Source organism: Dermacentor albipictus, chromosome 7 (assembly GCF_038994185.2).
Source record: "Dermacentor albipictus isolate Rhodes 1998 colony chromosome 7, USDA_Dalb.pri_finalv2, whole genome shotgun sequence".
Taxonomy (NCBI): Eukaryota; Metazoa; Arthropoda; class Arachnida; order Ixodida; family Ixodidae; genus Dermacentor; species Dermacentor albipictus.
This window is the reverse complement of record NC_091827.1, coordinates 89,866,428-89,882,245: the sequence shown is the minus strand read 5'-3', so window position 1 is coordinate 89,882,245 and position 15,818 is coordinate 89,866,428. Positions and strand designations below refer to the sequence as shown.

Sequence of the window (15,818 nt, the reverse complement as noted above, 5' to 3'; positions counted from 1 at the left end):
GGCGATAGCACTGCGAATTCGATCTCACTATGCAAATATATCCTTGGCATTGACTTTGAAGCTGAGGTCACGGCAAAGCTGACCCACCCCTTCAACCGGCCAACACAGTAATTGCGAGAGCAACTTTGTGGACAATGCCGGCAGCAGAGATCTAGGCAATTCCGATGAATGCTTCGCGTCCGACTGAGCTCTGGGAGCTGCAGGCCGGTGACGATGAACCACAGCGCGCAATATTCCTTCCTCTGCGTGGAATGGCCACTCGTACGCTTGCACCCGAGTCTCCTCCATTTGATAGCGTAGCCTGCAAAAGGTCTACTTAGAAAGCCAGCAAGGGCGGTGCAACTCATTATCCGTCACTTTTTCGAAAGCGTATCGCACTTCCAGCCGTGGTCGACACCGAGATAGCAACGCCAAGCAGACGACGAAGGCAAGTAATAGCCTCCGAAGCAACCAACGCACGCGCGCGCGACGCCCGCATGTCTCCGGGGACGCGCGACCGGCGCGCGCGGCCAAGGTCACAAGCCAACAGCCAAGCCACAGCAACGGAACCCAAAGCGGACTACCCCTTCGCCGGCTCCTACGACCGGTTCGCTTTGAAGATGATTGACAGATGCATGACGTATTCGAAAATTGCGATACCGCCCCGCTGCCTCTGACGACCTGTGACGTAATCAAAATTTTGGCCAATCAGGTGAGGCCTAAGGAACGGTTCCCCAACCGAACCGTTATAAGATTCGGCCCCAGTAATTAGGTTTCTGCTGTTACCACATATGCAAGGCACATTAGAAACAATCCAAACGGCTTCAAGGAAAGGAACGCCAAAGGAGATATCTACAGGTGTAGGAAATGTTTGATGATATGAAATTCGCAATACATCCACGACTGTATGACTAGCGGTGACTATACTAAGCTTGATAACATGCGAAAGCAAATAGATTGCCATCTCGTTCACTCAGCTAAGTCTTCGGTATTCAGCGCTCGGCTTCGTTTCTGTTGCGCCAACCACAAAGTTTACTCGGGGCAATCGAGATCGAGAACATACGTACCCGGGCGTCGTCCTTGGTTTCTTCATTTTTATACTCCTTAGTCTGGAGCTGCTTGAAATATATGCTTGGAGGTTTTCGCATATGACACCCCAAAATAAGTGCGAAAGGCCAGAATCCCGAGCTGGTTTGCGGCACCTTATGATAAACGAGCAAAAGAGGTGCTAGTAGGCAATCTCAAAACTTAGCTGCTCTTGAACGAGCTTCCGTAGCATCGATACACATTGGATGACACGAAGTACAAGAGCTAATTAACCCCTTTCACGAGGTCTCTCGTGAAACATGGCGCTTGGTGACACAGAACGTGGCGTGGGATGCCAACGCGAGAGAACACCTCAATGAGGCATTCCGTATCTATTCGAAGTCAAATGCTGCCAATGGCACAACGTTTGGACAGCGTGTCGCAAAGCCCACGAGCGTAAAGATGTACCGGTGACATCCTGCGGATGTGGGTGTTAAAGTACCAGTAGGATCATTGGTATCGACGGCCATACGTTCAAAGGGCGTGTCGACCAAAGGCGTACATCCGAGAGGTGCTTTTACAAAACCTTCCTTCCTGTAAAACATTTGGCAGATGTCACATGATCTGACGTGTCTCAAAATTATGTAGTTCACACCAGGCCAATAAAAGGCCGCGAGAATGCGATTCACCGCCTTTTGAGTGCGCTGGTGTCCAGAAGTAGAAATCTCACGCAAATTACACGAGTTTCTTGCGCATTTAACCTTATATTAGTCTAACATCTTGTTTCTTTCCAATTTACGAAAGTTCTGCCAGGATATTTGGAAAAAAAAAGAATTGACTTGATGGCTATTTCTGTGATGCCCAGCAGCTTTTATATAAATCAATAGTGAATTTGGCAATTTTTTTTTCTATGTGCGGACCAACTTGTAGTTTTCGACTCATCGGGGGAACACTGTATTTTTTGTAATTAGGAGTCTGAAAGACCAGCCTCAGGCGACCCAGGCACATTTCCCTCTATGGCACCAAACAGTGGCAATACATCATACTTGGCAATGACTGTTCCCGAAAACTAGGGAGATTTTACTTGCGCCTCAGGCTCGGGACCTACAATGCTACTACCATCACCCAACAAAAAGAGTACAAGCGTCTGTATACAAGCTTTGCTTCTTCTGCAGTTATTGATCAGTGACGACCAAAGTGTTGCTTCCGGTTTCTCATAGAACGGAAAGGTCTCGCCCGAAGACTTCGCCTTGCAATACCGCCGTGACAGGCAAAATTATTGACGGTTGCGTCTTCACTACACTAGTGGTGATTTAGCCTTGTTTCTGAGCGTCGCAACGTCCTGCGGTATGCCGCTGATCGAGCTTACCCTAGGGCGACGTAAGACAATGCGCGGACAGCTTGAAGGAGCCGTTCTTTTCGGTGCGACTCTTTAGATTGTGTCGATGGTGGTAAATAAAATGAGGTTAAATTGATAGGAAAGCACTGACATATAGACCATTCACCGCAAGAACCGAGGCGCAGTGGTTAAAACACGGGCATGTGTTTATACCATTTATATACAACCTATTTTGCATTTGTCCTTCACCGTGAAGCCGAACCTTCGCCTCCAAGGTGGAAGAAGTAAAGCTCGCAAACATCAAAAGGAAAGCTGAAAGCGAATAGTCCTAATTCTTCGGCTCTTTAGGCCGTTTTGGTGGCCGGCGATAGTCAAACGTTTACAGCCCATGCAAAGGCTTGAATGCAAAGGGCACGTGGCCTTGCGCAGTAGAGTTGCGGGGCACGTACATCGCCGAATCCCAACTGTTACAGCTCTTTCAGACGCACGTGCTGCTGTGCGAGAGCTTTGGGGCATCTGAAGGTTTAGAGGCTGTGGTGGATGGATGGATGGAAACAACTTTATTCTGAATCCGGCAAATTTCACGACCCGGGCTCAGGTCTCCCATGAGGGGACTTCGAGGCCTTGCCTCGTCGCCGCCTCTCGGGCTTGCTGGACAGCCCACTCTTGTGTCTTGAGGTTGGAGCTGCGCATAGCAGCGGCCCACTTCGACGCAAGAGCCTCCGGAGCTACTGCCAATGTAGCTGATGTAACCCGACACTCCCACAACATGTGTGACAGCGTCGCTCTAGTCTCCTGACATAATTTGCAAAGAGCAGTCGGGTATTGCGCGGGGAAAATGTGCTGCAATCGCACCGGACTGGGGTAGGTTTGTGTTTGCAATTGTCGCCAGATGACTGCCTGGCGACGTTTCAGCATGGGGTGAGGTGGGGGCAACAACCGCCTGCCTAGCTGGTAGTGCTTGGTGATGTCATTGTACCTGACCAGGCGTTCTCGCGTGTTTTGAGCCAGCAGTTCTGAACTCGAAGAGGCCGTCTCCGATTCTGCGCGGCGGGTCAGTTCTCGCGCAGAGCGGTGTGCTACCTCGTTCAAGTTAATGAGGCCCTCATCGGTGGGGGTGGCGACGTGCGCCGGAAACCATATGATGGCGGTGTTATCGAAGTGCTGTCGACCAGCTTTCCTTAGAATCTGGAGAGCTTCGGAGGAAATGCGCCCCCGCGCGTAGTTGCGAACTGCGGATTGTGAGTCGCTAAAAACTACCTCGCAGAGGGGGTCGGTAAGCGCAAGCGCAATTGCTACCTCTTCTGCTGTTTCGGGGTATTCTGTTGCGACACTACACGCGTCCGTAAGCCGGGAGCTAACGTCTACGACTACCGCCGTGAACCGGTGTTCTCGTGTGTATTCTGCGGCGTCTACAAAGCGCGTAGTCCTCTTTCCACCCAAGGAGCGCAGCAGTGCCTTGGCACGGGCCTGGCGTCGGCCCCGATTAAATTCGGGGTGCATGTTTCGAGGTATAGGGGCGACAATCAGCGTGTCGCTGAGGTCCGGTGGAATGACCTGTTTCTGACCGTGTTGGACGTGGTAGTTGAAGCCGAGTTTCTGCAGGATGTAGCGGCCCATGGCTGTCAGAGACATGCGTTCGAGTTGAGAGGTTCTTTGCGCATCCACAATTTCCTCAAGCGTGTTGTGTACCCGCAGCTGTAGCAGACGAGCAGTGCTTGTGAACTCCGGTAGGCCAAGGGCGATCTTGTAAGTCTTGCGTATAAGGGTGTTGATTTTCTCCCTTTCAGTGACATTCCAGTTGTGGAAGGCAGCCACATAAGTGATGTGACTGATTGCGAAAGAGTGTATGAGGCGCATGACACTGTCCTCCTTCATGCCCGTGTGCTTGTTTGTAATGCGTCTGATCAGGCGGGTAGCCGCTGTAACCTTGCCTTCGATTTTGCGAATAGCTTCTATGTTTGACCCGTTGGCTGTTATATGCATGCCTAGGATGCGTATCTTCGGGACTCGGGGAATGCAGGAGCCGCTTTGCGTATAGAGGATTATGTCGTCACATTGGCGCGATTCGGCTGTAGGCTTGAGCCGGCGGCGCGAGCGGTAGACGAGCAGCTCCGATTTCAGTGGAGATAGTCGGAGACCTGTGTCTTGGAAGTAGGTTTCGACTGCAGAGACCGCTGCTTGTAAAGTGCATTCTATCTGACCATCACTGCCCTTGTTGACCCACAGGGTGATGTCATCTGCGTACAAGGCGTGATGGAGGCCATCGATCTGGTCGAGGTAGGCCGGGAGACCCAGCATCACGAGGTTGAAAAGGAGCGGGGATATGACCGATCCTTGAGGAGTGCCGGTGCTTCCTAGTGTATGTTCGTCGGATGTCATGCTGCCGACCGCGAGGGTGACTGTGCGGCGCGACAGGAAGTCTCTGACGTAGTTGTAGCTTCGCTCACCCAAGTTGAGCTTGTTTATGCGGCTCAGGATTGCTGCATGTGCTACATTGTCAAATGCCTTTTCCAAATCTAGACCGAGGATGGCCCGGTTGCCACTAGTTGGGTCATTGATAATCTGGTGGTAGAGCTGGAGCATGACGTCTTGAGTGGAGAGGTGTGACCGGAAGCCCACCATAGTGGGTGGGTAGGCTCCAGTGTCCTCGAGGTGGTGGTTCATGTGGGAGAGGAACGCGTGCTCCATCACCTTGCCAACGCAGGGTGTGAGGGAAATGGGCCGCAAGTGATCGAGGCTGGACGGCTTGCCTGGCTTCGGTATCAGGACTGCTTTAGAGCGTTTCCACGCCTCTGGGATGCAACCTGCTCGCCAGCATTTGTTGATGTATGCCGTAAGAGCGGTTATCGAGGCATCATCGAGGTTTCTTAGAGTCTTGTTCGTAACCTTGTCGGGACCAGGTGCTGATTTGCCATTAAGGTCGTGGAGAGCTGCGCGGATCTCTGACTCGTGAAATTCTTCATCGAGTGTCACATTTGTCTCTCCAGTGTAATCTCCGTGTTGAACATCGGGCCGTTGAGGGAAGTACTTGGCTAGCAGGCGTGTCACGAGCTGGTGATCACTCGTGGTAGCCTGTTCCTTGTGCAAAAGGCGTTGCAGGTTTGCTTGCTGAGCAGACTTGCTCTGCGTTTCCCCCAAGAGGTGACGAAGGAGGCGCCACGTACTGCCATAGTGGAGCTACTCATCGACCGCGTTGCAGATGCCATACCACTGTTGGCGGCTTAAGGGCCGGCAATGTTCTTCCAGCTGGCGATTAATATGTGCGATCTTCTTACGAAGCTTTCGGTTGTGCCTTTGCTTTTTCCATCTTGCGTTTAGTGACGTCTTGGCTTAATTCCCAGAGGTGGGCTAGTCGGCTGTCGATCTTGTCAACCTGGACTTCGGGTGCGAGCGTCTGCGTCGCCTTGTTCATGTCGTCGTTGAGCGTTTCCATCCATGCCTCGATGTCATCGATGTTCTCCTCACCTCTCTGTTCAGCTCGCTGCTTTAGGAATTTGTCCCAGTCCGTCCATTTGAATAGCTTAGGAAAAGGGGGTGTACCCGCTTGAGGAATTCGTGTTTCTATGATCATGTGGTCACTACCGAGATCTTCAAAGGTATTGCGCCACATTGCATGAGGGATGTTACGGACCGCCGTCAGGTCTGGTGTCGTGTCCCGTGCCGTAGAGGTGCCCGTGCGGGTCGGCGCCGTGGGATCGGTAATAAGAGTTCATTCGGCATCATGTAGGTCCTGCCACAGGCGTCGACCTTTGGCGGTAGTGTAGCCATAGCCCCAGGCCTCATTCGGGGCGTTAAAATCTCCCCCGACCAGAAATGGGTTTGCGCCCGCCAAGGCAAGCGCCCCTCGGAACAGAGAGAGGAAACGAGCCCGTGAGTGAGCCGGATTACTATATACGTTGAGGAGAAATACACTGTGGTTGCGTGTTCTATTGGGAAGGAGCTCTACAAGCATGTTTTCCGCATGTGTGCCGCTTACGCTGTGTTCTTGCGCTACTGTCCCTTTGCGAATTAAAATTGCAAGTCCGCGATCAACGGGAATCGGCGAGGCATGCGCAGTGTAACCTGGAAGCTTTGGTACGGTGCCTACTGTTTCTTGTATCATTATGATGTCGGGTTTGGGTTGCGCGTGTCGGACGTATTGTTGCAGCAGTGGTTGCTTCTTAATGAAGCCCCGACAGTTCCACTGCCACACCACGAGCTCGTTAGTGGGGCTGGCCATCGTGGTGCTGTACTTGTGCGTTACCTGAAATAGGGCTAGGGTGAATGACTGTAGGGCCCATGGTGGGCATCATTTCCATGCCTGGGCGAAGGCCTATGTGAGTCTCGATTTCGTCTATATGGACTTCAACCCTGTCTGTTCGAGCAGTGAGGTTATTGACCGCAACGCCGATGTTGCGGATCCCGGTTTGAATTTCTGAAAGGCTGTGGTGGAGCGGTTGGGAAGAACAGCCCCTCTCTTCTCTCGCTGCCCTTTCTGCCGGACAGGAGGATGGCAGTCGCCTTTCAGGCTGGCGTTCATTCCACTAAAGACGACACATAAGACGATTCGACTTATATGTATAGAGATGTCTCGACCAGCACCTTGTATACAGCAGGTTGCGAACGTAGTTTCCGCGCCTACAAGGGCGCCCCTCGCGGCGGCGAGCGCGGAACCGGCAGGATACGACCGGCCCGCTTGAGTTCGGAAAGCCTGTCTGCGCACTGTTTCGCGCGTAGCTGTTGCCTTTTCTGAGCAATGGCGAAGTGCAACACGAGCTGTTGCGTGGTGGGCTGCAACAGCACGTACACCAAATCACGAGGAACAAAGTTTTACAGGTTTCCAAGCCGACCGTATGAAGCAGAATGGCGTCAACAGTGGATAGCGCTCGTCCGACGGCATAAGCCGTTTTATGTTCCGGCGTTATGCCAAGCACGTTAACGCTGAATTCTTTGCATTTACAGCAATGATGGCAGCAACGGGACACCTAGAGTGCGTACCAGGATATACAGCAAACAAAGTAATTTGTTCCCACACTGTACCGCAGTAAAGCAGTGGAACTCTTTCCCAATCATCTCCCATTCAAAGAGCGCTAGGGCTTGCTGAGAGGTTTGAGGAGAGGTTGCAGCTGTTTGAGCTGGCATACACCCTTCTGCGCCCAGCATATCAACTAAGGGGCAGTTGAGATCACAAAAATTTTTGACGGCGTGGTTTATTTTAACCTCCTTTGCACGCACTGGAAAATCGCAACCTAAAGGTATCGCACTTCCAGTAACTTGGGCGAAAATATTTTCCCAACGTAGTCTAACACAACTGGTAAGGTCCTCCCCTTTCTTGTGTTTGGGGAGAGCAACGTTAGAATACCTCGGGTAGGTCTTACGAGTCGTTCGTACGCCCCACGTTCTTGGATAAGATGTTTTGGATTCGTATTTGCCGTCATGTATGCACAAGGAAACTACCGCGGCGCGTCCTTGCACTTCCCTGCGATGCCAGCACGGCAATCGCAGCTCCCCGCTAGGATTTGTCTGCTGTCGCCGATCTTCAAGAATCAATGTCGCCTATAATTTCGTGCGTCCACACCGTAGAAAACGAAGTAACTTACGCTGAGCTTCACGCATCTCGCTGGTGCGTTATTTTTCGTTTGCGGAATACACCTAGCAGTCACTTCCTATTAGTGCGAGTTTAACACTTCCCTCACGTCGTAGAAGTGCCCCACTTCAAGTAGACGACTTCCTTTCTTTAAATTCTTTTCACGAAAAAAGCTGTGGAGATCTTGTAATTCCCAAAACCCGGTTAAAATTAATATCGGCACGCTGTTTCGCACCATCGCTGCCGTTTGACAGGGCACCAAACACGCAGCGCGGGCTGCTGACGCCGCGAGTAATCCTACCACATTCGCGCTACTATTCGTCAGATGGCGCTAGGGGTCGGAAAGACAGGGCGCCGCCTAGCACTTGCAACGTGCCCATAGTCATGTGCATATAGTGTGGTGCAGGTCGAGGCATGTATAATTCAATGCCTCACTCACGTTATGCCACTTATACTACCACGACGAATGCACTCGCTAACTAATCTGTTTTCTACGGAATAATGCAATAAGACAACAAACTCTACGGCAATATACTCAGTGCAAAAATTCACCTTCACGTGCGTCGTTTCTTTAATAATGAGAATAGCTTTCTAGAAGCACTCGGCTATTCGCTTACATTGACAATCATCATCGACGGTTTCTGCGCAATTTCTTAGAACTTAGGTGATTCTTTGAAACTCTTTTGAAACATTTAGACACTTCTGAAACTCTTTCATGGCTTTAGTTATCCAATCAGCCCACTGCTGATGTAATAGCCTGGAAGGACTTCAACCTGAAGTCAGGCTGCAAGGAAGCCAGCCTGGTAGGACTTCAACCTGAAACGTCAATCAAGTTTAGCGAAGCCGTCAGTGACCTAAAAATTATGGTGGAAGCACTGACACCTCACAGTTTCGTGAATAATTCCTCGCAAGAGATCGGTGATATGCTGAGCAGCAGCAAAATAACGAAAATTGAAATCAGTGGATTGTAGTGCAGCAAAATGGCAAAGGTGGCGCAAGAATCGCATTCCCGACCAGTATCGGAAGTTGACTGTACTCAAAGAAGGGGGAGCTGCCTATTTGTCAGTAATTAGCAAAGTGACGAGTGGTGCACCTAACGACTGCGTACAGCGTACCACGCAATGTTTGCGCGCGCAGCAGCCAGGGCCGTCAGTCACTTGGTGCAGCAGCTCTTCGGCATCTGCAATCGTGAAAAGAGAGCTTGGCTTCTTGGCAAAACTGGTGATGACAGTTACTATAAAACACTTTATTTTCACGTCCATTAAATACTGCAAATTTCGTGATTGGAAAACATCACGATGTTTAAGGTCGCACGACAACTTCAGGAAAGAAATATGAACGCTATGCTGAAAATAACATTCCGCCGGTTAGATCTGCTGATTATACACGCTCTAAAACGTGGCGCATTTGATTTCCATTCATGGCTGCACAAGCTCACGCTATGCCACTCCTCTCATATGATGCACGGGATATTTCCGGGCTAGCCGAGAGGGCGTTCCATACGAAAGGCTAAATAGCCAGCGACAGGCTAATGTGACATCTGGAAGGGCCACTTACAGGCTAGCTCTAGTGGAATGCTACGAGGCGCGTAAGTGCTGTAGTGTTATCTGCTTCCACGATAAATCCGTGTTACAGACCACATTAAAGCCCTTCAAAGGACGCACATCATACACGGGTTGGCCTAGCAATTATATCAGTACCTTTGATTAAACAGTCTCCAGGTCAGCCGTGCTTTGACTACTCTCCAGGACCAAGCCGGTTTCCATGGCCAGACAGCCGTCCACACGAAGTAGGCGGAACAGCCAAAACAATGGTCCGCTTAAAATTTTCAGCCCCGTAGCACAACATGGCAAGACAATAAAAATTGCAGCGAAAGACAGTGCACTTCACTGATAAAGAGGGACAACGTTCTTGTTTATTTGCAAACTTGGAAATGGTAAAAACACCGGTGTGAAATCAACAAGCAAAGGAACATCCGACAGCAGCTGGTTGCTATCTTAATGTGCTATCAGCGAAGCTAACACAACTCTTACCGACAAGCACTGTAACCACTGGTAGGATCTTTCGGTCGTGTCCTAACCAATAAATAGCTAGTGCTCGAAGGAGCACTGACATGACGTTTTTCACTAGACATTTTATTGTTCATGTGAATTATATGGACAGTCCAGGCTAATTTTCGCCATCGTCGTTACTGTGATGTTCTACATATAGTCCATGTGCGATAACATCGCAGTCGCGCGCCGTATGCTGACTTCACGGCAGCGCTTCGATAGCAACTTTAGCATCAAACTGAAGCACCTTACAAGTGTTTGCCAGCCTTCATATAAGCATCATCCTCTTACGTGCAGGAAACATACAGTAGAGTTTGTACAGCTTCGAAAACAGGTGTCAGTGCTTCTTTCTCGCGTGGATGAAAATAGAGAGAAGCCCTCACAAAACGTTATACAAATAAACAGAAAACAATAATGTAGCACGCACAATAACAATGTTGCTACTGGTAACAGGTAAAAAAAAGCTTCCGATGTTGTTTATGACAATGTAATACAGTTGTAATAAACGGTACATCATATTTAAAGCAAGCCACTCTTAGGAAATGAAGGTGATCTAGCACATCCACAGCAAATGAAGGCACAAACTACTTCAGCATTCTTGCCCTCCAATAGGAAAAAAGTGCACTGCAAAGCACTCCTACTGTTGTGTATGCAGGAAATATTTTCTCGCTAACAATTTAGTAAGAGTTTAATAAGAATTTAATAAGAAACGCTAATAATTTAAACACAGGCCCCCTAACACGGAGAAACATATGGCTTATTTACGAAGTTTTAACACAGACAAACAAATACGGTTGGCTTTCATTTGATGGGCGGGAAAACTTTTGAAGTTTTGTGTTGCTTTATAGTTTTCTGTAGTCTTGAAAACTAGCATGCTCAAGATGCACTCAGAAGGTTTGGTGTCTGTAAAAGGTGTTATTAATTGGTACGGAGACAGGAAATTATGTTTTCTGCCATTGAATAAATATTGTTGTTGTTTGTATGAACGCTGCACGTTTTTTTTCTTTGTTTAACAAAGCTCTTGATTTAACTAAATAAGTTTTGGGGTTCGATCAACCTCACTAAACCTGTACCTGTACACGTATGGCGAAAGCAAGCACAATTCTCATGTCCCCCCATCCCCCCCAGTACTCCTTTAACATAACATAATTTCCATTATATTAAAAAAACAACACAAAAACAAGCGCTGAGTGGTTTTGTTAATCAGGCCTACCTTCGAGAGTTGTGTAAACAGCCGCAAAGTACAACCGGCCCCAAAAGTTTACGGACCACGATATCTCAGAAAACGTTCAATTCCCGAGGAGCCTGTAGCAGTAGCCCGTAAAACTGTACACAATAATGTTGGCATTTTCTAGTCGAAGTGCAAAATGCAAATACCACGTTGCGTTGTGAGATTGCGGAGATATTCAGCTTTTTCTCAGATTTCATGGTCCGTAATATTTTGTGGTCGCGTGTACCTTCAAGCATGAACTGTGACTTCAACAAAGGCATGCGTTAACTACATTCATGGATCGAGGATGCGTCCAGTCTTGGAGCAATGAATTGTGGAACAGTTGGGCAATGTGTGTTGTTTTTACAAACACTGCTGAAAAAATTCACCGCTTCTCTCTTTTTCTTCAGTTTTCCTTCCCTCCCAACAAAAAGTAAGCCTGTTATCACTGGGTCGTAGCGTCACTGGCCTGTTGAGACTGGGCAACAAAGCGCAGACTCATGCTGTTGGCACTCCCAGACTCAAGGACAAATCCGTTGTTGGCATAAAACTTGACCACGGTGTCCTTACAGTCGAGCGTGAGCCGGTAACAGCCAAGCCTCTTGCCAAGTCGTACTAGCGTCTGGATCAAGCTGTCAAGGGGAAAAATGCATTTGCTTTTGAAGATGTGTCTGGCTAAAAAAAAATAAAAAGTAAAGCAAAATTAATAAATCTTATCCATTTACTCATTGAAAGACCTTGACTGTGTAATACAACTGTTTTTGAATTGGTCCCATTGTATTGACGTAGCGCCCCCTCTTCCCCCCCAGCCATGGTAAGTAAGTAACCCTAGAAATTAATGCATTCCAGTGCTAGTTCAGCCAGCAATAGAAAGGTAAAAATTAATTTGAAATACATAATATTTAGCTTGGCGTTTTTTTATTACGTTATTGCAAGATTTTGAACCACTGCATGGTAAAGTTTAAGTATGTTCCTGCTATTTCTTGTGCCCATGTCACCCTGACTTTTTATCTGTGAATGCACCCCTGCTGCTAACTCGTCGGTCCTGCTACTAACTAGTTGGCATCATTTTATTACGTTTGCGCAAGCCGCTAATTTGTAAATATTGCGCATATTAAGATTTTGCTGTAAACGTTTATAATTATTTGTCAGGACATCTTTGGTTAGGCGCATTCATTACTTTGCATGCCTTTTGATTTTTCATGCCACATGCCTTTTGCTTAACGAGTATCAAATCAAAATTCGACAGGAAGTAGCAGTAACAGTGTGGTCTTTTTTACCGCAGAATATGTCTGCACACCTTTGTTATCTTCGCCTCCCAACTGATTTACTAACGTGCACAATTGTACAGTCAGCGCCAATATGAAAGAAAACACCTGATATACGTATTCATGACAATGCATTTCGCTTGCTTTTACAGTGAAAATAATAAGGTACAGAAGGGTTCATTCTTCGGAACGGGAGTTACCTATAACGTGCTTGAGTGCGAGGTCTGAAGTCAAACTGCTCTAATAACCGTTGCTTCAGGACAGATTAGATGCTCCCTTTCACAGTGGCACACGCTGCACAACTCGCAGTTTCTCTTTATTCTCGTTCATTCAGTAATCTTGTTCAATCTCATTCATTCACTACACTTCAAGGTGAGCAAACAGCAGATGTACTCACAGCTTGCCCAGGTTGCGACCACGGTACTCGCTTGAGACAACGACATCCTCTATGTGACCCCTCTGCAACAACACGAAGAAACTTGGATAGTGTTTCTTTGTTTTAGATAAAAAGCGAAACATACTATACATAGGTACAACAACGTGAGGTATTTACACATATTGTGAAGTTTCATGCACTACGCTGACTCTCAAAGTGCTTGTATCTGCACATGTATTGGTGACGTCACGTCAGGCAATGCGAATTCAGAGAAAGGTGACGTGTGCGCAGCTAAGACGTTGTATGTGAGATGACGGCAGTGTCTGCCGCGAAATGTTGCTGCTTCTATCGCAGTAAATAAACTTTAGGAATATGGACCAGCACTTTTTGCCCTATCACAGGCCATTTTTATAGAAAGCCTGCATGGCTACCGCCAAAGAACATATGGGAGAGATATGAGAAATAACCAAAAGTTCAAAATAAAACAATGTTTGCGTACTGTTATCGCTACAATTTCGCGAAGAGCTGGCAGATATGGTTATGTGCCACTTAAATCGAGTTTGTAAACAGCAAACAGCCATAAATGTTTTTCGAGGGTTCTTAGCTGGGCTTAATTGCTCCTTTACGCACATTATGGCGTAACAGCGTAGATGACCGGACGTGTGCAAAACGCCCAGCGAAATACGCTGAACATCAAATGGTTCTTTATTTTGATTCAATATGTGCACTAAAGTGCTAGCTTAAACTGTTAATTAGCAGAATTGAACTTTTAGTCACTACCTCATTTTAATTTCTCGTAGAAGAAATGGTTCTACGTAATCCAGCACAAAGAATAGAACTGTGTTATCTGCCAAAACCATATAAATATCGTTTTAACATTCAAATAAAACATGTGGTACCCCCAAGAAGCCATGAAAATGTATATCTTCAAAAATATTGATATGAGGACCTCTTGGCCACATTGCTTTAAGGCCACTACAAAGGCGCAAGCGGCACAGAAGCGTTACATATAATACTCAAAGCTCATCACCAGAACAGTGAAGCTGCTGAACCATAGAGGTGGACGAACTGTAGGTCACGTTAACCCTTTAAGCCCATTAAAACCTGAGCAGGGCTCGCCGTGCAAATTTGTGCCAATATTACCTATGATGAATTCTACGTGTCCATGCTGCAGTTTTCTCTGCTTTGGTTGCGGCGAAGGAATCACCCGTGCCTGCTGATTCCACCCCCCACTCCCGAGATTGGGAACAGATACGTATTATTTTTTAGTTTACACTTGTTCTGCCGCCATACGTTCAGAGAATATCATTCAAGACGTGTATCGTGAGAATATTTGCCTTTTTCGAAACGCGATTTGCTATTCAATGTCTTCGTAGGGTACAAGGAACGAAGGATATATTTAATATTTTTTTAAAAGCACGCTACGTACAAAATGTCCGGAAGTAAAAGAAAATTCTGGAAATTTCATGAATTTTCAAAGGAAGCTTTTGGAAATTCACGGACAAGAAAAGCAAGTCAAAGGCGTTAGTTGGGTTTTCAAGCGAATTGACCTCAGGACATGCACGCGCAACATCATGAAACTAGCTGCCATGATGTCAAACGCGCTGCACTCACCGTGGCCAGTCCGCGGATGAACTTGAGCTCCGCGAAGAGCGTCGCCGAGGCAACCACCACTCCCCGGTCGGTGTCCTCAATTACTGTGACGTAGTACGTGGCAGGCGCTGCCTTCATTGCCCGGAACCTGTCTGGGGAATGAGAAGGACCGCCGAGGTAAAGTTTAGAGCAATTTCATGAAGTCTTAGCATACGGCTTCGTCATAATGCAGTTTGTGAATCAGACATCATTACACGCGAAATGGGTGCAGTTCATTTCAGCAAAAATGGGCGTAGAAACAGCCTGCGGTTTTAAGTCAATAAAGATTCACGCTTATTTGGTGTGCAGGTCTACGTCACCAAGACAGATCAATGGATGTGGTATGAAAGCTTCTAATGACCAATAAGTTCCCTTATTTATGGGTCTCTTACTTTTCTGATGTACCGCGGTATTGTACACCAAGAAGCATGAGATCTAATATATGACAATTATTTTTTTGCGTTCACAAAAACAGACCTACACACAGAAGAAAACGATAATGCACCATTATCAAATCTAAGTACCCTCAAACATTTTTATAAATTAATTGTTGAGCACAGCACGAAATGTGCTTTGGATACGAGTTGCAAAAAGGAGAATAATTTGGAGTTCAGGAACTTTAGAAATTTCCCAAGCTACGATTCCAAAAAATATAGACTTATAATGACATTACTCATGATATGAGTTTGTCCGATATGGTACTTTGGCTGTACTATTCAGCGCCTGGTTTCACAGACAACAGCTGTATCTTCTAACTTCTTTGCTTTAAAGGGGCCCCGAACCACTTTTCATCGATGTGGAGAACTGAATTTGGAATTCAAATGGACTACATCAGAAACACTTTGCCACAAAAAGTACATCAATGCGTTTAGTGCAAGCTGACTTATTGGCAATCAAACATCCCGTTTGTGGTGGTTCCGCTCCATCTTCAATGACTTGCACTGCGAAGGCTACGGCGGAGCGGGGCGTGTCCACAACGCTCCACCTATAGAAACGCCACCGTGACCCGCAGTTCAAGCTTATTGGATGTTCGCGTAGACGCCAGTATTTCCGGCTGCGGCACCTACGACGCGCCAAACGCGGTTATCCTCAGGGAGCCGCCATGCACTGACCAGCCAGCGGAATCGTCACGGCACCTGCGGTAACTACGCTAGGTGGCACGCCGCACCTACATGCAACTGCAGTGGTGCGTGCAGCGTTTGCTTTGAGTACGGCAGGACTTGAGTGCTACGTAGCGCGGACTGGCTTTGTCCTGCACCAGCTTGGCGGACGGACAGTAGCCACACCCGACTTGCGCATTTTGAAGTGCTACCGCAAAGCTCAATACGAAGCGAAGTCTGCCGATGCGTCTAACTAGGAGCCGCCAGG

The 15,818-nt window shown here is 47.7% G+C and overlaps 1 protein-coding gene across 2 annotated transcripts in view; it reads right to left on the bottom strand.

Annotated features, from left to right (window-relative positions):
- Positions 1-9,808: 9,808 nt before the first annotated feature.
- Gnpnat (glucosamine 6-phosphate N-acetyltransferase) overlaps positions 9,809-15,818 on the bottom strand; it is a 43,264-nt gene continuing 37,254 nt past the window's right edge. For both annotated transcript variants that reach the window (XM_065450214.2, XM_065450213.2), the window contains exons 4-6: positions 14,433-14,563; positions 12,840-12,901; positions 9,809-11,806 (exon numbers count right to left, since the gene is read on the bottom strand). In XM_065450214.2, coding sequence (XP_065306286.2) covers positions 11,620-11,806; positions 12,840-12,901; positions 14,433-14,563 — 380 coding nt within the window. In that variant the 3' untranslated portion in view covers positions 9,809-11,619. The remainder of the gene's footprint in view (positions 11,807-12,839; positions 12,902-14,432; positions 14,564-15,818) is intronic.